General features: G+C 34.5%; 1 protein-coding gene across 3 annotated transcripts in view; it reads right to left on the bottom strand.

Annotated features, from left to right (window-relative positions):
• Window positions 1-26955, bottom strand: part of LOC111156481 (bifunctional heparan sulfate N-deacetylase/N-sulfotransferase 4) — a 243861-nt gene that overhangs the window by 131904 nt on the left and 85002 nt on the right. For all 3 annotated transcript variants that reach the window (XM_022517429.1, XM_022517412.1, XM_022517421.1), the window contains exon 2: window positions 5581-5668. In XM_022517429.1, coding sequence (XP_022373137.1) covers window positions 5581-5668 — 88 coding nt within the window. The remainder of the gene's footprint in view (window positions 1-5580; window positions 5669-26955) is intronic.

The following is a 26955-nucleotide window of genomic DNA, read 5'->3' as shown; positions in this document are numbered from 1 at the left end:
TGAAACCACTAAAAGACCACGAATAGCCAAAACCATCTTGAAGAAGAAGAATTAAACTTGGAGTGCCACAATCCCAGATTTCAAACTATACTACAAAGCTATAGCAATCAAAACAGTTAGAACTAGCACAAAAATAGCCACATAGATCAATAAAACAGAATAGAGAGCCCAGACAGAAACCCACACTTATGCAGTCAATTAGTCTATGTCAAAGGAAGGAAGATTATGCTGGGGGGGGGTGAATATTCTCTTCAATAAATGGTGTTGGAAAAATTGGACAGCTATATGCAGAAGAATGAAACTGGACACTATACACAAAAATACTCAAAAAGGATTAAAGATCTAAATAGAAGACCTGTAACGATAAAACTCCTAAAACTCCTAAAGGAAAACATAAGCAGTAATCTCTTTGACATCAACTTCAACAATAATTTTCTGGATATGTTTCCCCAGTCAAGAAAAACAAAAGCAAAAATAAATTATTGGGACTACATCACACTAAAAAGTTTTTGCACAAAGAAACCAAAAACAAAACAAAAGGCAACCTACTGAATGGGAGAAGATTATTCACAAATGATACATCTGATAAAGAATTCACACAACTCAACACCCCCCTGCAAAAAAATCCACAAATAATCCAATTAAAATGGGCCAGAGGTACTGAATAGACATTTTTGCAAAGAAGACACATAGGTGGCTGAAAGACATGTGAGAAGATACTCACATCACTAATTATCAGGAAAAAAATGCAAATCAAAACCACAATGACATATCACCTAACACTAGTCAAAATGGCCAGTATCAAAAATATAAAAAAAATAGGAAGTGTTGGTGAGGATGTAGAGCAAAGAGAACGTTTGTGCACTTTTGGCAGGAATGTAAACTGGTGCAGCCACTAGAGAACACAGTTTGAAGGTTCCTCAAAAAACTAGAAATAGAACTACCATCCAATCCAATAATTCCACTTCTGGGTATTTACCCAAGGGGGAAAGCAAACAAACAAAAAAACCACTAATCAGGAAAAGATACACGAACTCCTATGTTTACTGCAGCCTTATTTACAAGAGCCAAGATAAGGAAGCAACCCAAGTGTCCATCCATAGATGAGTGGATAAAGAAGATTTGGTATATATACACAATGGAATATTACTCAGGTATAAAAAAGAATGAAATCTTACCTTTGGGGACAATATAGATAGGTATCATGTCAAATGAAATAAGTCAGAGAAAGAAAAATATCCTATGATTTCACTTATATGTGAAATCTAAAAAAACAAAACAAATAACAATATCAACAATAATAACGCAAAGGAGAAACAAACTCACATACAGAGAGGATAAACTAGTGATTGCAAAAGGAGAGGGGAGTGGGATATGGGTGAAACAGGGTGAAGGGGATTAGAGGTATAATCTCCCAGTTATAAAATAAATAAATCACTGGGATGAAAAGTATGGCATAAGGAATATAGTTAATAACATTGTAATATCTTTGGGGACAGATGGAAACTACATTTATCATGGTGAGCATATTGTAATGCATATGACTTTTTTTCTGATTTTTTAAAAGATTTTATTTACTTGAAAGAGAGTGAGCACAAGCAGGGGACAGGAGCAGAGGGAGAGGGACAAGTAGACTCCATGCTGAATATGGAGCCTAACACAAGGATCGACCCCACAACTCTGAGATCATAACCTGAGTGGAAATCAAAAGAGGGACACTTAACCAACTGAGCCACCCAGGTGCCCCTGAATATGGTTTTCAAATCACTATGTTGTACACCTGAAACTAATATCATAGATATGTCAATGACACCTCAATTAAACATTTTAAAAAATTAATTTGAGAAAATGTGTTCGGTACATTGCAATGCATGTAAAACCTTCAAGAAGACACATGGCAAATATATTTCTAAGAATGTTACTTGTATCGATAAATAAGTGGGGTTTATCTTTTCATTGTATACCTATGTTTGTTAGACATATGTTTCACTGAATAACTTATAGAGCACATACATAATAGGTGTTTGTAAGAATGTTACTTCTGTATGTAAGAGCAGTGTTATTTCAGTTGATTGTGTTCCCCACACTGCATTGCAAACACTCTTTAAACTCTTTAAAGGCAAACAAATAAAAACATAAACACGTGTATGGATGTAACCTATAATTTCAAAATTAGAAATTAGAGTGATGTGCATTATTCGGTTTACTTTTTTCATAAAATTTGATCTTATACAAAAGTACTTTTTAAAATAGTAATAATAAACACATAGCACTTAGAACATGCTATCCGTTATTCTAGATGAGGGAGATATGATTTCTATCTAGAGATGCAGAAACTGAGGCACAGAAAGTTTAAGTAACCTGTTTATGTTCACAAGCCTAGTAAATGTCAGTCTGGATTTGAGCAAAGCAGTCTGTTTCTAATACCTACTCTGAACTAGTAATTTATACAGAAAATTGAAAACAAAAATCAAAGAGAGGTGAATGAATATAATACCTTTTTTTAAAAATTTCATGTTTGAAAGTTTACAGTTTTATATAAAGGGCGTATATTTTTTCAAATGAACTGTCATAAAAAACATTATTAATACAATTTGCAAATATCCATGAAGTAATTGATTGAGTCATATTTGATTTATTATTAATTACAAAGAGTGGCAATGATTGCTACTAGAAGTTATGTCCTACAAAAATAATACTTGTAGCAGAAGACATCTTCATGCTGAAATGTATTCATTCTCTGAGTTTTCATTGTGCAATTCCAATCAAACTTTACATATTTTCATACCAAAACATTTTATTTCAAACTCCACACTTTTATTTTTTCCTTTTAATCAACAGTATGTCTTCCCTCTTTCAATTTGTCACCTGTGAGGGGCTGACTACTAGGGAAAGCTTAGGGATATGTCCTTTTGGGTGAGATTGTTTTTAGCATGTGAAGGCCAGAGAAACTGAACAGGAAAGAATACATGGGAAATACAAGTGAGTGGAGCAGTCTAAGAAATGAAGACTCTATCATTATTACACTGGGCATATGTGATTAAATGTCTTCAAAACAATGAGGCTTATCAATCAGCATCCTCATGCATTGGGAAATCAGAACATCGTAGGAGAGAGCTGAGACAGTCATTGTGACAAGGCCGTCTTCTAATAGTTACACATCACATCGGAGTGCAAGTATAAGGAGAGCACTTCCCTGATTTGCTCCATATACTTAAGCCTGCATATAAGAATGTGACAAGATAAGATAGAGGTATGCCCTCCCTGTAGTGGGCATCACCAATGTTAATTCCACTCTTGAAGAAACCTTGGTATCTCTGAGTAAATTAGTACTGTACTGTATTGTACTCAATACAATATGATTACACCTTTGAACTACAGTTTGGATGCCTTTCAAGGATTCTACACATAAAGTAGCAAGTCAGTAAAAGTGTCACCCTTATGTGAAAGAAAGTAAACTTCTGCCATTTACAAATTTATATATATTGCTTGATCTCTAAAGTGTACTATCAACAAAGCATAACAGAATAGAGTTTTTCTTTTGTTATTTTTTTAGGCTTGTACCAACATAAAGAGTCGAAAGAGTCAATAAGGTCTTCTTAAAAGATATAATTAAAATGAATTTTTTTGTATCTTCCTCCAACAACCATCCCTGTGATATTAACTAGTGTGTTGTTCATCTCCTACTGGATTTGTACTGTATACATGTTCAGGATCATAAAGAAGAAATGAGAAGTGTTATAACCTGCTATCAACATTAACTCTGTGAATATCTGGCAGCTTTAATAGTTCTGAATATGAAAAGCAAATAAAAGAGCTGAGGCAGTTACCCAGATATATTTCAAACAAAAGAATGGCTTTACTTGCACTATATAGCTATTTAAGACCAAATAGTATTGTTTGTGTGTGAACTCCAAATAATCCCATAATTTTTCCTCTGCATGAGTAGATATAGCTTTTAGAGTTATCTGCTTTATAACTTCAGAATCAGGGCTTCTTAGGCCTGAATTCATTTCTTGAGGGGGCTTTTGAAGAAGATTTACAAAACCATGTCTATTTTCAAAATTGTAAGCTGGAATTACTTTGCCTGTGCAGATACGATGACCCAAATCTCTTTGTGCAAAATGTCCTTTTAAAATATGCAATCATTTGATTTATCAAATGGTCTAAATACTAATTTTCCTTCTATTACTTTAAACAGATTTACATGTTTCAAAGCAGGAGGGAAAAGGCATTAAAGAAAAGCCAATAAGACATCACTGCTTCAATAGTCTAATAAAACATGCTGAGTCTCCTTGGTTAAACATTAAAAAGCTTCTTTGGGTAAATGAGCTGCATTTATGATAATTAAAGACTACCTTTGCATGGGATATTTTAAATGTCAATAACATGCATGCATGCACAGAGAATACCAGGGAATGTTTTCACTAAGATAGTATGAAGTAACAACAGTGCAAAGTCATAAAGTATTTGGCTTATACCACAAGCTGCAGAAATAGGAGCAGATAGTAAGTATTGCCCTAATACGGCTTTAACACACCATTTTGTGTTATTTTTGTCATTATTATAAGATAGTCACTTCTATGCACATAGTTTTCTCCATATGGGTGCCAGACATTAGAATGTTGGTACTCAGAATATAAAAGTCATATTCTGGAGGTGAAGATGGGTAAAGAGGTGAGAAATATAAGAATTGAGAGTAGTGCATGAACGTCAATCAAATTTTAAGAATTTGTTGAGAAGCTCATACTGAACAGAAATGCAACTGTGGGGAGATGAACCATGAGAGACTGTGAACTCTGAGAAACAAACTGAGGGTTTTGGAGGGGAGCGGGGTGGGAGGTTGGGGGAGCCTAGTGGTGGGTACTATGGAGGGCAAGTATTGTATGGAGCACTGAGTGTGGTGCATAAACAATGAATTCTGGAACACTGAAAAGAAAAAAAAAAAGAAAAGAAAAAAAGAAATGCAACTGTGGCTGGTTAGAGATGGAAAGAAATATACACCTTATTACAATTGTTTTAATGCATGTTGGACCAAATTGTTCTAATACTTTTAGGGAAAAATCCTGCAAGGGTAATTAAGCAAGATGACCCTCTATTATTAATTTTTTTTTACGGCTATAAAATCGCTCTCTGATCACCAGATGTTTTCTAAAGGAAAATAATGTGTACCAAAATGGCAATCACTTTGATTATCTGACGTTTTAAAAACACTGCCCGCTATTATTATTATTGGAGTATCATTGCCATCATCATCGTCCTCATTATCATCATCATCCTCACAATCACTATGCTTTCTGCTTGGACTATGCTGAGAGACAGGAGGCATAGTCACAGAACGATGATCATGGTTTCTTTTACTGAGTTGAAGAAGTCAATTCTTTTCTTCTTTTGCCCTTGATTCTAACGGTACTTGCCAAAGTAAACAAGCTCATTGATTTTGGATTTGGCTACTCATATAATGCACCCAAGTTTTCCCCATCATCAGTCTGGATATTCTATTTCTCCTACTTATGAAACATTTAAAATCCCCTCTCCTATTTATATGTAGCTGCCTGAGAACACAAAGCTCCTTCTTACCTGTGTGGTAAAACTTCCCTGAAAATCCAAGGTTGAAGGTAAAATTTGCAACCTGAGTGCGCAGTAAATTTTGAGTCTCTAGTAATGCCTGAAATAAATAAGAAATTAACATGATTTTAGAAAAATAAATATGAAGCTTTGGGATGCCTCTTTTTCAAATGTGTATGCATGAGTGAAACAAAATAATATGGGCTTTCTTGCTTTTTGGGTTTTTGATGGGTACTGTTATTTGCTATTCATATTTTGGGTATTATAATCACTATTGTTATTTCTATTGAAGTTCACCAAATTACGAAGCAGTTAAGTCCAAAACACATTGTAAGTTGCTGAAAGGCAATTCTCTAACCACATAGCACTGAAATCATTTTTCATTTCCATGTGAGACATTTCTTGATTTCAGATTATTACACTTTTTTTCCTCAGGGGAAATTTTTCAGAGTTGTTGGATGTAGCAAGTCTTGCATTTGTTGGTAAGGAATAGGAAGGTAACATTTGTTTGAGTTGCAATTTAGTATTTATTTAACTGTGCTATCTCCCCTATCATTTTTAAAGGCATAATCATTGAATTTAAGGCTTGGGTTTTTACTACACAAACTAAAGAGAAATGTATAGTTTAAAGGGTGTTGATTGCAAATGTTGAGACATGAACAAGTCAAGCACAGATAGGAAATAGATAAACAATTCCATAAAGAAAAAAATTTCCAACTGTGGCAAAATGTCCCTATTTTCTGTATTTGGAATTTTTTTTTATAATTTTACATTAATTTCTTATTTGTCAACAGGATAAGAACCCGCAGATAGTAATCTTTGAATCAGACTTAGTCCAGTAAATTTTCTGCCAATCCTTAAACTGCAATTATTCTTATGTAGCATAATTCAGAACTCTCAGATCCTTGGCTTTTTGGTTTACTTATTGACTCAGAAGGCTTTTCCCGTTTTTAAATAGATGTGTGAAGGGGACTTACTTTGTTCTGATGAAAATGAGAAACACATTTCAAACTATTTTTGCTTACTGCTAACCATATGTTAAGGTGAATAAAGAGTCAGAAATTAAGACAATTTTTTGAATATTAGTCACAGTGGTTATGCATTTGCTTTAAAAATTTGTGAAACTATTTACTACCCCAGAATTAAGAGAACTCCTGCAAATTAGTTTAATTAAATAAAAGAAAAGAGAATAACTAGGAGGTTGGTAACTATATAATCAGTGGATATCCAAGGTTACATTTAGTTATTTCAATGTAATCTTGGCCAATCTTATTTAAATATTATGAATTAAATAGAAAAAGGGAAAAAAATAGATCGATTGGTTTAACTCGGTTGTATAAAATATATTTTTAAAGTTCTCAAAAAGAACAAACTAAATGTTAAAAAGAGGTTGGAGTTAAAAATAAAGTCTATTGGACTAGCTGGGCATATTGGTAACTCTGGTGGAATACAGTTTTAAATAGAAAATATCACACATCCTTTTATCTTAGTTCCCTCCCCCCCACCGCCGGGTTTCTCATTTTATTTAATGCACAATCCTTGGGACTCCGTATCTTGAAAGAGGTCATTAAAAACATTTCTCCCTTCCCCTGTATTCCTTATCACTCCAACCCCCCTCCAACTCTCTAGCTCTGAGTTCTTGAAGTCATTGTTCTGCATTTATATCTCCGCTATCCATTCTTCAATTTCCTAAATATGTATTGTAGTTGCATAGAGTGCTGGGTGTAACAAGCATAGTCCCTTTAACCTAGGACCTCAATGGGTAGAAAGGGAGAGAGATATTAAATACACAGTCAAACAAATGTGTAATTACAACTCATGGTAAGTTCTACAAAAGAAATCTAGGGCATGCTGTGAGAGACACAGTAAAGGATTTTAATTTATACTGAGGGTGTGGGCTCACACTTTTGATGTTTTCTTAGGGACAATCAAACATCAATCTGTTTTTCCCCTCAATCAACTTGCCACCACTTTAGAACTCTCTCATTGTCTTTTTCTTGGGCTTTTAAAACACTGTGGTCTGCTAACCTGTTCCCACCTTTAAGTTTTACCTTCCTCTGCTCTGCCTTACATTCTGCAATCATGCTAACACCCCAAAGGCAGTAAATGCACTTAACCGTTGGGGTCAGGGAGGCCTTTCAATTAATGACAGCCTTGTCGGTCATTTCACTTCTCTAATCCTTTCCTTTATCTGTAAATGGGATAATGCTTAACATCTGTTTCACACTATTATTGTGAGGATTACATTGCATAAGGCATACAAAGTGCATAGCTAAGTGCCTGGCACACAGTAGGAACTCAATAAATGCTGTTAATGAGCACTCAATAGGTCATTCTCTCCCAACCAACTAGGTATCCTTTTTTTTTTTTTTTTAAAGATTTTTATTTATTTATTTGACAGAGAGAGATCACAAGTAGGCAGAGAGGCAGGCAGAGAGAGGGGAAGGGAAGCAGGCTTCCTGCTGAGCAAAGAGCCCAAAGTGGGGCTGGATCCCAGGACCTGGGGATCATGACCCGAGCCGAAGGCTTAACCCTCTGAGCCACCCAGGTGCCCCACCAACTAGGTATTCTTGGTGCCTCCTCATTTCTTAGTAAACTACAAGCGTTGCTATTTCCCACAAATCACATAGTCCTCTGGTCTATCCCCAATGCCTACACTTTTCCACACCTTTCCTTTCTCTGTTCCCTTTGCCTAGATAGTCTCCAGCTGCTCCCCTAGTTTATAAGTGCCTCCAGGTCAATCAAACCCTACTTATTTTTATATATTCTATATTGCCAGATATATTTTTTGTATATGTGAAAGGCATTCAATAGAGTTAATTTCATTTATTTATATTAGTAATACAGTAATACATTACTGATGGTAAAATAATAAACATGGTTCATGGACCATATCATTAAATGATATCAGAACACTATGAATAGGATGCTATATTTCACCAGCACATTTATATCATGGATATTTTATAATCTTATATTATAGATTGCCTGGCAAGACAAGCTCACAAAAAGTGAGGACAGATGAATATTTTTCCACCGGTGCTAATTAACTCTATGAAGAATTTGACAGACTCTTCCATTGTTGAAAGAAATAGAGTTCTCTAGTCATATTCTCCCAACATGTAATCTTGGTTAATGTGGGAGTAAAAATGACAATTGCTATAAGTAAAACCAAAACAAAATAAATGGATTAAAAAAGCAAATCCTAACAGCCTCCAATCCTGTCTACTTCAGTATAAAAAATGTTCTTTGATTTCCAAAATTCAGGGAAAAAAAATTCCATGTTATTTCAATGATAAAAGAAGAAAGGCACAAATAATAATGAGTAACAAAAGAGGTCTAATTTTAAAAATAAAAATCAGAAATAAAGGTAAAAGAAAAAAGTGTTAAACCACCAAAATTAAAAAAGAAATGTAGAAAAAAATAAAGAATAGAAATACAGGAAAAATTTCAGAAGAAATGTTAGACAAGAAAATATACAAATACAAAATTATGAATAAATGAAATATAATGAAAAAGTTACTTTAGAAAAACTTGTTTATAAAGTAAAAGTAATATGTCTCAGAGATAAAAATCAAATTGTCAAACTTAGGAAATAGCATGTAGCTACAGATGTGCTTTTTTTATCTGACTATTTTGTGAGGAAGTTTGACTAACTTTTGAACGTAAATGTAAAATGAAATATATTTAATGTTTGGACAATAAGCCTCAGTTATTTCTTTAATAGTTCACATCAGAAAAAATATAAACAGCTTTGAAGTTTTCCCTTGCATTATTTAGGAAGAACTTACTAAGTTACCTGATTAGATATTAAAGAGAATAAATATATATAACAAGAAAAATCAATAATTCATTCTTTTAATAAATATTGCTTACATTCATTTAATGTTCTCATAATGAGTTCCTTAGTATTTAATAAAGCAAGTCCAACTTACCCTATTGCAAAATGTTAAAGAAACAGTTCTCAAGCTTTATTTTTCATAAAATTTTTTAAAAGAGACTGCTAATATTGTGGATTCTGGGGACCCACTTGAAGAGTTATTGATTTAGTGTTACATGATAGTGTCCAGGCTTGTGTATTTTATCATAGACCCGAGTCGGTTCTAAAAATGGTCAAAAGCAATTGTTTCCAAGTTACCCATAAGAAATGAATTGCCGGAATGTTTATAACTTTTTCCAGACCCATGCTCTGGGAATTCTGAATTAGAGTATAAAAAAATGGAACCTAGGAAACGGTAATTTTAGTATATGTGCTGCTGAATTATTCTTGTAGCTTCAAATTGAAGATTAAAACCATCAAGGAAATATTATGGAAATATTAAGTTAGTGCATTATTTAGGCTAATTTCAAAGTGTGTTGTGTAGGTCTTAATCCACTCTGATATTTAGGTAGTTTAATATAAGGCTAACCCTTTCCCTAAATATACATAATTTGTAAGGCATGACCATCTACATATATTGATATAGCCTTATACTTTCAAAATTTCAAATCAAATACATAAGTGTGATAGTTTTTGTTCTTTTTTTTTAAGATTTTATTTTATTTGTTTGACAGACAGAGATCGCAAGTAGGCAGAGAGGCAGTCAGAAAGGGGGAAGCAGGCCCCTCACTGAGCAGGGAGCCCAATGTGGGGCTCGATTCCAGGACCCCAAGATCATGACCTGAGCTGAAGGCAGAGACTCAACCCACTGAGCCACCCAGGCACCCCAGTTTTTGTTCTTTTAACTGTTTTGTACAGTTTTTTAAAATTATATACAGTAACTCATAAAAACAGTATCTTATTTAATCTCGAGGAAGGAACCAGAAGAGGTTATCTTTATACTTATTGTTCAAGTGGATAAAATTGCTTCATGGAAAGTTTAAATGGCCTACCTAGATAACACAAGGAGAGGCCAAAATTGAGTATGTTTGCGTTAACACTTGGTGCAACCTTAATAGCTTCAGGTCCCACTATAGTAAGTTTGTGTAGCCACCCATGATGAAATGACTCAGGATTCCATGAACTTTTGGACACACTATTTATCGATGTACAAATGAAGATGGATAGGGCTGATCGAGGGTGAAAGTATGAAGCTTTTGAAGTTTGCTTTCGGTAGTCTCTGCCTCCCTTCTTGTTCATCTCCTTCCCCTTAGAAGCAATCCACATTCCTTTGCTCTCTTTTTTCTAAGGATTTTATTTATTTATTTGTTAAAGAGAGAGAGAGAGAGAGAGAGCACACAAGCAGGGGGAGCTGCAGGCAGAGGGAGAAACAGGCTCCCTGCTGAGAAGGGAGCTGAGTATGGGACTCGAACCCAGGACCCTGGGATCATGACCTGAGCTAAAGGTAGACACTTAACCAACTGAGACACCCAGGCTTTTTGTAAAAATAAAGTCTTACTGCCTCAAAGAGGAAACTGTCTGATATAATTTACACATTGAAAAAAATTTTTCACACAAATACACAAAGTCTTCCACAGTGTTTTACATTGAAGTTTGTCTATGATTGTGGAATGAATGAGTTAACTAAGGAGGAATGAATGAATGTGTGTAATAATAATACTGAAGAAATCTGGGGGCCTTTTGTGGGGAGAAAGGTTTGGGGATCCTTCTGCTGAAATCATACTCAATTTGAAGAACAACTTGCTGAGTAGAAAAACACCACTGCATTTCAGAGCAATTGCCCTCTCATCTTTCCACCCATCACTTAAGTGTTGCACTCCCAACTCCCAATCTCACCTAAGTCTCCAGAAAACCAGGGATCTGAGACTTACCCTCTGGGCTCTCTTCCTCCTTGTGCCATTATTAATTCATCCGTCCATTGAAACAATATTAACTGAACACCTGCTATGTTTCAGGCACTCTTCTAGGTACTTAGGACACAGGAAAGAATGCTAATAATAATCGAGCCTTTATTGTGTGTTAGGTACTCTGAAAAACACTCAGTTTGAATTATCTCTTTAAATCTCCCTGTGATCCCCTAATCAACCCTGCTTTACAAATGAGGACTATAAGGCACAGAGAAACTAAATAAGCTACATAAATTTATGGAGTTGAAGTTGGAAAATTCTGACAAACAAAACCAATAAACTTGTTCTTGTGGAACTTAGGTTCTGTTTAGGTGCACAGATGATACACATGGAAAATCAATCATAATTATTTAATTGCAAATTATAATTAGTGGTGCAGAAATAGTGTTATAGTATATGCTATTATTAAAACTAACACAGAGTCCCTACATTTCAACAGGATGGGCACCGTGCTCTATACAGCCTTTCTGAAAAAGTGGCAATTTAGTTGAGCCATGAAAAATATGAGGCCAGTCATGCCCAACTCGGCTCTGGAGGAGTGTGCTCAGGGCAAACAGGGTAGTAAGAACAAGGCCCAGCGTCAGGAAAAACCCTGGTATCTTAACATACCACACTCTACTTCATCTCACATAAGACAGGATTTTTACATTCTAAATTGATTCCTTTGGCTACTTGCTGAGAAGGTATTGCAGGAAAACTGGAGCAAAACCCGGAAAGTCATTGAGGAGGCTTTTGCAGTAGTTCCAATAAGCACAAAATAAAGGCATGGCTTCTACTGGGAGTACTGGGAATGGAAAGAAGGAAGGAAGGAAGGAAGGAAGGACGGATGGACGGATGGGAGTGTAATTGTTGATGAACTGATGTGGGAAGTGAAGTGGAGTGTAATTTCATTAATGCTTCAGATTTCTGACATTCAGTGAGATGGGGGGAGAGTTGGGAAAGGTTTTGAGGGAAAAATCAATACTGGCACTGCTACACTAAACATTCTCACAACAGGCTGGCTGTGTTGTTGAAACTTCTAGAACGCTCCTAACAGGAAAGACGGAGCTTAAAGTTCTAGAGCATCATTGCTTTTAAACCTTTGTTATCCATAATTGGAGGGCAAGCTTTAGTAACTAACTGCATAAGGAATGTATGTATTGGTAATGGGAATAATCTCATAGCATAAGGAGTGATTTTTGCATGCTGGAAGCTTAAACACTGATGCTAATTAAAATACTGGCAAAGAGAAAAGAGAATTTGAAAGTTGGTTTGACCTTGTAAAATAATATTAACTCGTGTCACGTAGGTGAAGAGTTTTCATTTTCTGCTTGATTATCAAAGAACACAATCAAGGTTATATAAATCATTAAATTTGAAATGCATTTACAGTGTTGTAAATTTTATTTTATTGCATCAGCAAAACAGTCCATGTGACTTTGATTCCTTCCTGGGTGTGAATGGATTTTTCTCATGTCCTAAAGTTTGTTACTTCAAAGTTTCCTGGGCAGCTTCATGTTCACAGAATTCTAAAGCATTCTTACTTCAGTTCATTCTGAAAGTATATGAGATGAACTTCGACTTCTGCTTTCTGGTTAGCAGTCTGGTATTCTCCCTGGGATCAGAAAATATCCTTAAACAAGGTAAAATACTGCCCTGTTCTTATAAGTCCCAAATTCTCTTCAACTGTACTCTCATTTTCAGTCCATGTAGATCATCTCAAACAATGAGTGGTTTCTGTTCTGTTTTGATGATTTCCATGTTCTACCTAATTCACTGGAATTTTGAATTAAATATGTTTGAATCAAATATGAACTATAAGGCCCTTCAGATAATTTATACATTTGTACAAATAGTTTTATACATTTATATATTAATTTTTTAAAAAGATTTTATTTATTTATTTATTTGAGAGAGAGAGAGATAGGGAGAGAGAGAGAGAGAGAGCATGAGTCGGGAGGAGGAGAAGGAGCAGAAGAAGCATACTCTCCCAGAACAGGGAGCCCAATGCGGGGCTCTACCTCAGGACCCTGGGATCATGACCAGGGCTTAGCCACCTGAGCCACCTAGGCACCCCACATTATGTATAAATTATACTGAAGTGATAAATTTATACATTTATTATTTGAACCACTGGCATTCTCCTTTAAAAGTTTTTTTCTCCAAGCTTGGTCTTTAATTATATTATTTAATTTACTTTTCCTGTAGGCTTTGGTCCAAGTCTCTATGATGGCCTACAAATTTTTTGAGTTATAAAAAGATAAAAATTTAACTTCAGAGTTCATGGTTTATTCATGGTTTTCTTTAAAGCCTTTTATGCTTTTAATGACTGTTTTCCCTAAGCTAAAGTATTTAAGTAGATGGTAGAGTAATATTGAGATAGAACAATCTTATATTAGGACTTCTTTGGGGATGTGGAATGAAACTGGTCATTGTAAACTCAATGACTAGGAGATGGCTTCAGGAATAATCAGGAATGAGCTTGGAGAAACGTACACATGTACGTACAACACAAGCAAAATAACAAAGTCAAACCTTCATTGGGTGAGTGTGGGCAGAAAGTAGTTGATGATTAAACATATTTCCAGGGATTTTCACTTAAGGTCTGCACTGAATTGGTTTGAAGTCTCTGTGTGTTAGGTTGGAACTTTAAAATGTAACCTGAATCACTCTGCAGGATCCTGACTCCTATGCTGGGGAGCCAGCTTGATGGAAGTGCAGTGTACTGCTGTGGCGGCTCTAGAACACAGATAGAATCACCCTCTTCAGAGTTGCCTTGGGGTCTCTGGAGTGTGGGAGCTTGGGCATGGATTATTTGACCATATGAGGGGATAACCAGGGAAACAGGGTTCCCGATTTCAGAGGAGTATTTTCCAAACCATGATCCATGATTCACTAGGTCTGTGAAATTTAACAATTCTATGAAAAATCATTCCATGTTCAAAATGTTTGGGTAACACTATATTATACCCCTCTTGGGAGGTTCTTAATTCACACTAAGGTACTGAGCTCTTTAGCAGGAAAAAATTTGTATATGATTTACTTTAGCTTAGCTTTTTCTCTGAACTATTAGTGAGTAGCACACACTTCCATTTGCCCAAATCTGATACATACTGTTTTAGGGAAAAATATTAAGTGGGTGGCTAATCCCTTGGAAGTAGAAGTATTTCTTGGATTCATGGTATGGTTTCCTGCTTGGTATCCAAAGCAAGTTGCAGGATAGAATAGTTGTGATTTTATATAAAATGTGATTCTCTGTGTGCATTTTTATTTATTTATTTTTTATTTTTTTAAGATTTTATTTATTTATTTGATAGGCAGAGATCACAAGTAGGCAGAGAGGCAAGCAGAGAGAGAGGAGGAAGCAGGCTCTCTGCTGAGCAGAGAGCCTGATGTGGGTCTGGATCCCAGGACCCTGGGATCATGACCTGAGCCAAAGGCAGAGGATTTAACCCACTGAGCCACCCAGGCACCCCTCTGTGTGCATGTAAACATGCAATGACTTAGTTTTTTCTAAGTGATCTAAAGAAAGAAGTATTTTTCTTTAAGAAAGAAGTATTTTCCATTTCTACAGGATATCCCTAAAGAACTTCAGATCAGTTTTTTAATATTACAAAATTGTGGAAAAAAATTAGAAATAACAATTACACTTTTGATAAATGCGATGTTACTTCTTGGAGCATCTTATTCTTATTGAGAAATTATTAAAGACAACTCTCAAGTTGCTTCATTAACAAAAATACATTTTACTTAAGAGATTGAAAAAATCTCTCAATTCTCATTTTATTTTTTAGGTCTTAAAGAAATGAAGGCCTCCTTCATAAAGAAGCTATCTCCTTTATCAAGTTCAAATATTGCAATTGTTTTTTAGGACTCCTGCTTCTGCCTTTGCTCATGGCTATAGTCTTCATTTCTCATTCCTTACCCTCTCTTTTCACTCAGTATGAGTCCAGGGTGGGCTTACAGCAATACTCATGCAACACAGGTACTCGATGATTGTTGGGTGATATTGTAATTGACTTTTCTAATTTCATCTCTAGAAATACTTCCTGTTCACATACTAGTTAGGAATCTCTTCACTGCTGAGATATTCACTTAGAAACTTTATTATATAATTATTTGATTAAATATTGTGTTGTAACAATTCCACAATGTTTCTTGAGTGCAAAAAAGTATACTTTCTATTTCCAGTTTTAGGGGCGCCTGGGTGGCTCAGTGGGTTAATCCTCTGCCTTCGGCTCAGGTCATGATCTCGGGGTGCTGGGATCGAGCCTCGCGTCGGGCTCTCTGCTGGGCAGGGAGCCTGCTTCCGCCTCTCTCTCTGCCTGCCTCTCTGCCTACTTGTAATCTCTCTGTCAAATAAATAAAATCTTAAAAAAAAAAAAAGCTTTTATTTCCAGTTTTATACAACTCCCCGTTCTGTTGTCAGTACACCTTGGAAACACCTGAACTCCGTGTCAGATTTTTAGTCTTGAAGACAGACTTCAGAGATTCTTGGCATAGCTTTGGCAGCCATGTTGGTCCTATAATAATTCTCCTAAAAATGTCCCGAAACCATAGAAGGGAATTCTGTAGATGGTAGGTATTCAGGATTTTAATTTCAAATTTTATGTCCACCGCCCCTTCATTCAATATTAAAAAGAAAAGAAAATTGTCAATTTCCATCATTCCTGTCTCACAAGAACAAGGGATATATTACTGAGAGTACCTGAGGGTATCTGTAAGTTTTTATCTACTTTTTCTTAGGAGAGGTATACTTCTTCCCTTCTTCTATGTGGTTTCAGTCATAATTTCTCTTTACCCTAAATATAAGTGGATATGAGGTTAAAGTCTCTATGACCTTTTCAGTGGCCAAACTTTTAATTTCATTTAGACCAGGCTTGAAATTATAAACCATACATTTTAACTTTACTGTAAAATAACTTTACTGTCTCTCTGTTAATAATTTAAAAGAATGAAACCTTTGTTTTACTCATAGATTGAATTCTGTGAAACTATAGTTACCATCAGGACAGAGCAAGCAGTAGTAAATAAGAAAGGTTGATAATGGTGAAAATAGTTGTGTGCAGTAATGATTCAACTGATATGCTACAATTGATTTGAACAAATTTAAGTCCTTGACTTTGTTGGGTACTGATACATTGCGTAACACATGTTATGCATGTTATGCATGTTAGGATATGTGGCATGCTGATAAATATATGCTTTGTGTCCCACAATGAATATATCAGTCTTCTATCTGAATAAAAAGGATATGTGTTTTTAAATAGATTTTGGGGTTAATAGATGAACAAATAGGCTATACCTAATAGCAAAATCATTATTATCAAGGTTTACTCTATTAACATGGTGCATAGTAACTTAACTGCTTAGACTTTAAAAGTCTTTGTATTAGAATATTGACATATTTGGATAAAAGGATAGGAGTGTCAAATTAAAAAATCAAGAACACTCCCTTGATGAATTGGAAAAAATATTATTATTGATGATAGAATTAAAAATATAATGACTGCTTGTTTTTCATTTAAACATTGTAACAGAATAAAGTCAGTATTTAACAAATATGAGTGTATTTAACAGGTAAAATGAGAAAACAAATAAACACAACTACTTGTAGCTACTAAATTCACTGTAAGTAAACATCAAAAACTTTGTCACCATAAGGAACTAAACTCCAGCAAGCATTTACTGAGCCACTTCTACCTCCCAAGTAGTCTCCTAGGCCCTAGGCTCTGCTAATATATTGAGCACATTTTAAAATTATATATATTAATAAATATATTTATATAAATAAAATTATATAAATATGTTATGTATACATATTTGTAGCCTGCATGTGAAAATGTTTCTGTGTTTAATTTTCATGATATCTTACTATATCTCAACAAATCTGCCTTTTTTTTTTATAATTTCATGATCAACTTTATAAACATTTGTAAAGTTTTCATATGATACATAGTTGAACATTTTGCAAACACACATTCAGATACATATATCTTTAAATGTGTCTCATAAAAATCATTTCCAAAGTCTAAATATCAAATCATGAGTCAATGTATATATATTTGAAACATCAAAGCTTATTTGTTTTTTAAGCTCAGGTGCAATAGAATCTTCTCATTACACAGCTAAGAATGTAGAGATACATCAATTTTTAGATTTTATTGTAAATATGAAGACTTATGTCATTATCTATACAGAACCTTGGTTTGGTTATAGAAGTCATTACCAAAATATATTACAGCTTATGGTATAGGTAGTATTTTAAGGTAGGCTTTTCCTGTACTTAGTAGGCAAATCATTTTCTAACAAATCTATCCCTCTGACAAAGACTTAAGGCTTTCAAAAATAAAAAAAAGCTCTTGTGAGATTTAGTTGTCACCTCCTCAAGCTCAATTCTATTTAAAGCCTAATTATAATTCACATTCAAAACAAAACAGGTTTGACATCATCTGATAGTCTACCAACTCTTCTTTCCTATAGATGAGGGAAACTAGTGAGATACTCATGAAGGAGAACAACAAAACAAAAATGTATTAATGATAACATTTTCCAGCACAGCTGTCATTTCCCAATGAAAGAAGGCAGTATTCAAAATATTTTTATGTAAATTTTATCCTTTAGAGTTCTGTGCCTGCCCTTACACACATTTCATATATTTTAATGATTTTGCTGTAATTTTAAGATTCTCAAATAAATGAAGTATGTTACTTTATTTACTCATTCAAAAAATATTTGAGTAGCCAATATATTCCAGCTATTCTATGTATTAAAGAATCAGCTTAGCTTTGAGCAAACTAAAATACTTTCTCTAGGAGTATATCTTCTCGTGGGTAAAACAAATACAATAAACAAATAACATAATGGTACAATAAGAAGAGTGTACTGGCAAGCCACTGGAGAGTTTTAAGCAGAGATATAGTGCTCATCATACTTTGAATCTTTGGCCAATGCATGAAGAGTTGTCTAAGTAAAGGGAAGACAAAGATGGAAGAGGAAAGGAAGCATTTAGAAGAGAGAGAAAAACTACCCTCATTGAGAAAGGAGTATCTTGGAGTAGATGGCAAAATAGGAGGAAAATGGTCAGGTTTGGATGGTAGTTTGAAGATAAAGGTTCTGGGACTCTATCAAATGATGAATTGAATGCAAGTTGTGAAAGAACTGGATGTGGAGTTTAATGACTCGTGGATTTGTTCAGATTTGGGCTATTAGATGAACATTGAAAATTAGCAGTTATTCTCCAAAAGTGAAGTATCTCCTCAAAATTCCCAGAGTATCATTTACCCAGTATCATCCAACTCTCAGAGTAAGTAGGCTTCACCTATATAAAGTAGGTGTCCCTGACCCACTAAATTTGGCCCAAACAATATTTTTTCTTGCTGGGTTTTCATGAGAGCTCAAGAGGTGTGGAATGATGGTAAGTTTTTTCAAATACTTTAGAGGGGAAAAAAATTATGGAACAATTTATTGGGTAAAAATACTGCTCTAACAATTTTTATTTTTTTTAATTTTTAAAAAAGATTTTATTTATTCATTTGACAGAGATAGATGCATGTTTATTTATTTGACAGGAAGAGACACAACAAGAGAGGGAACCCAAGCAGGGGGAATGGAAGAGGGAGAAGCAGGCTTCTTGCTGAGCAGGGAGCCCAATGCAGGGCTTGATCCCAGGACCCTGGGATCAGGACCTGAGCCGAAAGCCTATGCTTAACGACTGAGCCACTCAGGCACCCCATGCTCTAACAATTCTTAATTTAAGAACTCTATTATATACATGTTAAATGCAAAGGAAATGTAACAGAGAAACAACTTTCTAACCCTACTGAAGGAATATGAAACATAGGGAATAAAGAGCATATCATTACCGATCTTTTTATGTAAACATTGTGGTACAGATATTAGATGTTATAAAGAATTTATGCTTTTAGCCCATTCACTGAATGTTGAAATAAAACTCCTAATTATTATTTCACTAACTGTGGATCATTTAGCATTATAAAATAACTTACAAAACATTAGAATTTGTTGAAACAAAGTCTTCCTGCTTCTGTAAGTGAAATATAGTAGCTCTTTAAAATATGTTCTTAAGGAATCTCCTTCCCAGAAGATATTTAATCAACTACAGGGAAGTTTCATTTTATTAACTGAGTCTGGTTTGACATTGCAAATATCTCTCATCTTGGGTCACATATGAGATAAAGTCTCTTAAAAATATCTTACTCTCACATTCTGCATTATTTTACATTAATCTCTAGAATTACCTTTAGAGATTTTGTCATCTTTATTCTTCCTAATTGCTGCATCTATTAAGCAAGGCAGATATTTTTCTACATTTCTTTGTTAATTACTAACATATCCCACATTTACATAAAACATTTTTGGGGGCCTTTTCTGTGGTAGCATTTCATGGCTAATAGGAAGCAATTTGCTTTCCTTTATTAAGTGCATTAAAACTTCATGCCCTAGACATCATTGACGGTAAACATTTGATTCTACTCAAATTTAATGCACGGAGGCATTTGGCTGTGCCATATTAGGTTTATTTATGTGCTGTGTTCTGCATTGTTAGCTGCTAATGAGACTTCAACTCTTATTGCTCTAAGGCCTGAACACTAACCTCATTTTAATGAGTTCATTATTTGCTGTCTTCTGAAAGGAAGACAACAAATTTTCCTTTTAATTAAAGGTCAAAACACCTCTGGTGAAGGAAAAGGAAGAGGTTATCAAGCCCTGGGATAAGATGAGAGATAGCTCTTTCAGATTTCTAAGTTAAACAGAGCTAGTGTAGGCTGGGGTAGGCGGTGGTTTCCCAAGAATATAGACAGTCAATCAATCTCAGGAGAGCAAGGCGCATCTAAATTTAAGACAAATGAGAACACTACAGCATGATAGCTAATGTGCCTAAGACTTTGTAAAAAATGAAAGTCAGCCAAAGTAATTAAAGAGGCTTTACTCCTAACCAAAAGGGCCACGTGGATCAATACGGCTGCAGGAGCAAGAGTCGTCTTTCGCATGACCAATGAGTTACGGAGTCCAGAGAACACATGCCATATTAATTGAGCCAAGAAAAACTAATCTCAACTATTTTATCACAGAAAGTGAAGCAAAGGCAACTCAATATTTTAGGGAATACGTTGACCTAATGTGAGGTAAAAAGAATATGTATATTCAGGGGGAACTTGGTGCTAAAGTGAAATTCCTGGGGATGTCAGCTGTTACTTGCATCTGCAGGCAACGCGTATCTCTAACCACGGGAAAAAGGTGAACCTAAATGATATATAGTTCTGTCACAGCAGATACTATGAACAACTTGCTACTTAACGTAAATTTTAATATAAACGGAACCAAGACATTTGAACATAGCAATTAAATGGAACATTTGTATTTAACAAATAGTGTGGTTACGTTAAAATCCAAAATATTTTCATTTTGCCCTGATGACATAGACATTCCACACATGAATCATTTAGTCTTGTATATTGCTCCTTAAAGTTTAAATATTTAATAACTTATTAATATTTATTTATTCTTAAGATTTTATTTATTTTTTTGAGAGAGACAGAGAGAACACGAGCAGAGGGAAAGGCAGTGGGAGAAGAGTCCGACAACAACGATGATGACGCAGGGTTGGATTCAGGACCCTGAGGTCACCACCTGCGCTGAAGTCAAACGCCTAACCAACTGAACCACAAGGTAGCCCTATACTGGCATTTAAACATATACCTTCAATAGCTTTATGTGTAAAATCTCTGTACCTTTTTATATTTCTAGCATTGTTCCTAGTGTAGAGCACATGATAAATATTTCAGTAACATTTTCTCATTTAGAGTAATTTTAGATTTACAGAAAATTTGCAGAGTTTCCACATACCAGTACCATAGTATCTTATGTTACTGTGGTACATTTGTCACAAATAATGAACCAGTACTGATACACTGTCATTAACTAAAGTCCATACTATATTCACATTTTTCTCAGTTTTCCACTAATTTTCTTTTTTTATTCTGGATCTCATCAAGAAACCACATTACATCTAATTGGTTATCTCCTTAGGCTCCTCTTGGTTTGATATTCATACTCTTTTTTTCAGAACAGTTTCAGGTTTACAGGAAAAATTAGGAAGCACAGAGTTACCATATAATCCCTCTTCTCCATATCCACAGATCCCCCATTTGTTACAACTGATGAATAAATAGTGACACATTATTATTAACTGAAGTCCATTGTTGATAGTGGTGTTTGCTCCTTTGGTGGTAAAGTCTATGGGTTTTGAGAAAAATAGAATGCCATATAACCGCCATTAAGATTTCATGTAGAATAGTTTCACTGCCCTAAAAATTCCATACACTCCACTTATTCATTCTTTCCCCCTCCTTCTGGCAACCACTAATCTTTTTACTGTTGCTATAGTTTTGTTCTTTTAGGATGTTATTTAGTTGGACTTACACAGTACGTAGCTCTTTGCATTGGCTTCTCTCCCTTAAAATTCCTCTATGGGTTTTGTGAATGTGTGTGTGTGTGTGTGTGTGTGTGTGACTTGATAGCTCATTTGTTTTTGATGCCGAGCACTATTTATTAAAAGGAGACAGCAGGCCCCAAATGGAGTCACTTGTGCTATACATCATGTCAGCAAACCAAGACTTAACACCTAACCTAACTGCAGCTTGAATGTCTCCCAGGAATGTAACTTTTAACCAGCCAACCTGGAATTACCTGAGGTAACATTTCATGTTACTCCTGAGGTAATCCTCTTGATAGACCCCCTTTTGTTTCCCATAGGAGGGCCACCTTGCCTAAAACTTTGCATCCTTTGCTCATAATTGCCTTTTACTACCCCCTTTCCACCCTTAAAACCTTTGCTTTTTTTTTTTTTTTTTTACCGCTTAATGGAGCTCTTTCTGTTGCTAGATGGGATGGTGCCCAATTCATAAATTGTTGAATAAAGCAAATTTGATCTTTAAATTTATTCAGTTGAATTTGTGTTGTTTAATATATTCTATCATCTGGATATACAATGGTTTATTCATTGACCAATTAAAAAGCATCTTGGTTACTTCCAAGTTTTGACAATTATGAATAAAGCTGCTATAAAATTCATGCTCAGGTTTTTATGTAGATATGTTTTCGACTCACTAGAGTAGATACCAAAAAGTACAATTCCTGAATGTTATGGTACAAGTATGTTTACTTCCATAAAGAGCCACTAAACAGTCTCCCAGAGTGACTGTACTGTTTTGCATTCCCATCAGAAATGAATTTGAATTCCTGTTTTTCCACATAGTCCCCAGCATTTGGTGTTGTTATTGTTTTGGCTTTGGGCATTCTAATAGATCTGTAGGGGTATCTCATTGCTTAAATTTGCAATTCTCTAATAACATATGATGTTGAGCATCTTTTGATTTGCTATTTCCATCTGTTTATCTTCTTTGGTGAGTTATCTGTTCCAATCTTTTGCCCACTTTATAATTGGATTGCCTGTTTTCTTATTACTGAGTTTTAAACAGTTTTTGTGTATTTGGATGCAAGTCCTTTATCAGATATGTGTTTTATAAATATTTTCTCTCAGTCAGGCTTGTTTCTTCATTTTCTTAACAGTGCTTAGCGTAGAGTAAAGGTTTAAATTTTAATTAAATAATACTTACTAAATTTTTCTTTCATGGCTCATGCTTGGAGTAAAATTTATTTGGTAAATGAATTCAATACAAAAAGTCAGATCAGTTTTTTACTGAGCATCTTTTTTTTTTTTTTTAAAGATTTTTTTATTTATTTGACAGAGAGAGAGAGATCACAAGTAGGCAGAGAGGCAGGCAGAGAGAGGAGGAAGCAGGCTCAGTGCTGAGCAGAGAGCCCGATGCGGGGCTTGATCCCAGGACCCTGAGATCATAACCCGAGCCGAAGGCAGAGGCTTAACCCACTGAGCCACCCAGGCACCCCCTGAGCATCTTTTATGTACATAGCACTGCAATATGGACAAGAGTAAAATGAGGTGGGAAGGAGAGAATATAGGAAACGTTTCTTTAAGGAGCTTAAAATACTGTATTTTTTTTAAAAAAATCTTTATAATTTCTCTAAACACTATTTTATGTTTTTACTAAATGTGCTTAAGTAAAATCAAAGATGGTCAATTGTATACTTGGGAGTTATCCTATAAATATTAGTATAGATTAACCTCAAACCAAAAATATCCAGCTAACAGAGAGAGTAAAATTGGTTTTAAAAATTTCTCTTTGACAATTACTTCGCTTTGGCTTTTGCCCAATGCACAGAGAGGAAAATCAAGATTTGAAAAAGAAGAAAATAAAAAAATGAAACTTGTTTCAAAATATTTTTAATTTGAGAACAGATTATCCTACTGTGCCATGAATAATGTCTTTTGAGCATTTCATAGTTTTTAAAAGGCTGTCATAGAGTATTTCACTTAAGCTTCAAAATAATTCTAGGTGCTTTTATCTTTATTTCACAGAGAAATAAAGTGGAAAAGAAAGTTGTGTAGCTTGATCAGGCTCTAAAATCTAAATTTTATGATTTCAAATCTGTTGTTTCTCATAGTTTCTACAGGAATTCTTCAGCTATTGTAGTATGGGTGGCAGCGTCTACTGACTGATAGCTGAACTGGGACTACTTTAGCTGAGCTATGTATAGTTAAAGAAAATACCCACTTCAGTTCCAGAATTTAATGTTCCAAGGAAGGAGTTAAAACTCACATAAATGAAGTAGTATTAAATAATATTTAGTATTATTTAAGTAGTATTTAAATAACCAATGCTATATACATAGTGAGTGCTTGGAATTTCAAGTAGAAATTTATAGAAATCAAATTTACTAGAAATAAAATAGAGAAAAGAGACTCACACTGCAAAGTATCCACTTTTTTTGGTAATTTTAGCTGAGTTATTTTAAGTTTAGGACTCATTTATTTTGACAATAACATGAATCAGTAACATGAATTATTTCTTCATGAGCTTTTAATTATCTGATAGGAATAAAATAAGTAACAAACTTATTTGGGTGTTTCTTTGCCCTCTAACCTTAACATTATTGTTTCTGTTCTAAATGAGACTCGTTTTAGTTGTGGTCACAAGTAAACGGAGGAATAAGGCAGAGAAAGTAGCTCTCTCAAAATTAATTCCAACTTGGTATGATACCTTCCAAAGGACACATATTCTGCTGCTTTTTATACCATTTTTGTTGAAAAAAAAAAGTGTTGTTCACATCTTTTTGACTGAGAAATTTAAGATAATTTAAAAAAACTATATTTGTGTTTCTGTTTTCAAAACCAAGTGATGAAGGCAACTGTCTGTATATGTTTGTATTAATCTTGAAGGCTGTGCACGCATAAACTCTTCTGCTAAGTAGTTCTGTAACTATTTAAAGTTGCATCTGGGGGCTCCTGGGTGGCTCAGTCAGTTAAGCGACTGACTCTTGATTTTGGCTCAGGTCATGATCTCAGGGTTATGAGATCGAGCCCCTGTTGGGCTCCACACTGGGACTGAAGTCTGCTTAAGATTTTTTCTCTCTCTCTCCCCTCTCCCTCTGTCCCTGCTTTCCCCCTCCCTCTTTCTTCCCTCCATCTAAAACAAAACAAAACAAACAAACCAAAAAACTTGTCCTTAACGTGAACCCCTTAAAGACATTGATCCCCTAATTTTGGTTATACCACCTCAACTCAGGATTTAAAGATTAGTAATTCTGTTTTTATTCACGTTTCATAAGTGGTCAACTATATTCCTTATGTTCTCTTCTATGGACACTGTCTACTGGCAAATCTTAAATAAATTGTTTAAAATATGATCCTACATCTATCCCATTTTTGAAAGCCATATTTGACCCTGCTATTTGGTCCAGTAATCCGTGTTAATCTGTTAAGATACCTTGGTACAATCTCAGAAAGAATGTGCTGACTTTTTTGATATAGTGTTCTACCTGTTAAAAATCATATTCTTATTCCCAGTCCATAAAAGTTGTATTGGTAGAGTACTTAGTATATATTTGAAACCACTCCATAATCTTAGCAGGAATCAAAATAAATAAATTAATTGTTCCTACATCTAAAATAAGTAATTTTCTTTTGAACAAACACAATAAAACTGTATAAAAGGCAGTGTAGAATGGTATAGGAGGAGCCAGTTGCTGCAAATGCTTAATGAATCCAAATTGAGGAAAACAGTGGAAAGGTAATGTTGATCAGGGAACATTTCAGTAAGTAAACGATTAAACAGATTTTGAAGAAAGTGTAATTATTTGACTTAGTGTTAAAAAAAGAAAAAAACAACTCTGGGAAATGTGAGAGAGAAAATATGCAAAGATGAACTATTTACTATAATTTTTTAAAGAAATTTTATTTCTCTTCTTTTTTCTGATTTTGGAGAAAATCAGGTTATGCTAAATAACATTCTACAATCTGGTTGTAAAAATATATTTCATTTTCACATTTTCCCATAACATGGCATACTGTCAGATTTCTTCAACCTCTTTGGGGATGTGTCTAAGTGGCTTCTACATATATAGTAACTTTCTATTAGCTGACATTTTCTCAAATACAGTGATCAATCACAAGTAGAGAATATTAGGACCTCGAAGGGACTGAAACATGTTAAAGTCAATTCTAAAAAACCAGGAAAATATTTTTTGTTTTATTTTAGAGTACTTCTACTCATCAAAAATTAATTTTGAGTACTTATGAGCAGGCAAATATGCTAGAAGCTGCTAGAGATTTTTAAAGAATGTGTAAAATATAGTCTCTATCCTCGAGGGTAATCAATATGAAGGTAAACATTTATCTGAGTATTTATAATAATATGCAGAAAAAGTGTCCTGAGTATTTTATCAGCAAAGTGCAATAAAAGTTTAAAAGGAGCTTGGCATCATTGTCTTTTACCGGTCAACAGACAGAATGAGTGGACCAAAGGGTGCTAAAAAACAGGTGGGGCAGAGAGTTCTATGAGTCATGCAGAAGGATTTACTTCATAATGATTTTTTTAAGAAAAATAAAATTTAAATTAAAAAATAAAAATAAAAAATCTTTAGTGTTTAGAATAATCTGGCATTGTGGAAAGATCAATCATGGCTGTTATGGAGGGTTTGGGCATGACACAGGGGAAACCAGCACGAAAGAAGTTATTAAAATAATATCTACTTGGACTCTAAGAGCTTAGATGGTGGTAGCAATGAATAGAAAGGAAGAGACAAATCAGAGCACCTCATAGAAAAAGAAAATGTGGGATTTGTCAATTCACTTATATGTCAAGAAATAGAGAGGAAATAGAGAAAGCTTTAAGCCTAAGCGTCTGAGAATAACCAAAATCCACTGACAGAAAGAATAATGAAGTTAAAGGAAAGTACTAGTGTAGAAGGTGCATCAATGAAGAGTCAATATTACATATTTTAATTGAATTAAAATCACCTGAAAATGAATTAAATATATTCTTGCACAAATGCACACATATGTTTCAAATATATCCTTTTATAAAAGAACAGAAAAAAATCAGTTATAACTGAGCTTAAACTAGTGAGATTCATTTAGACATTTAGGGACATTATTTCAAAGTTATATTAATTCCTATTAATTTGTATGTCAATTGCAGAAGTAAATTGGTGTTACTTTTAAAATAAAAATCCATT

Source organism: Enhydra lutris, unplaced genomic scaffold, assembly GCF_002288905.1.
Source record: "Enhydra lutris kenyoni isolate GAN:26980312 unplaced genomic scaffold, ASM228890v2 scaffoldscaffold3, whole genome shotgun sequence".
Taxonomy (NCBI): Eukaryota; Metazoa; Chordata; class Mammalia; order Carnivora; family Mustelidae; genus Enhydra; species Enhydra lutris.
Note: the sequence above shows the minus strand (reverse complement) of the source record. Positions and strands in the feature narration are given on the sequence as shown.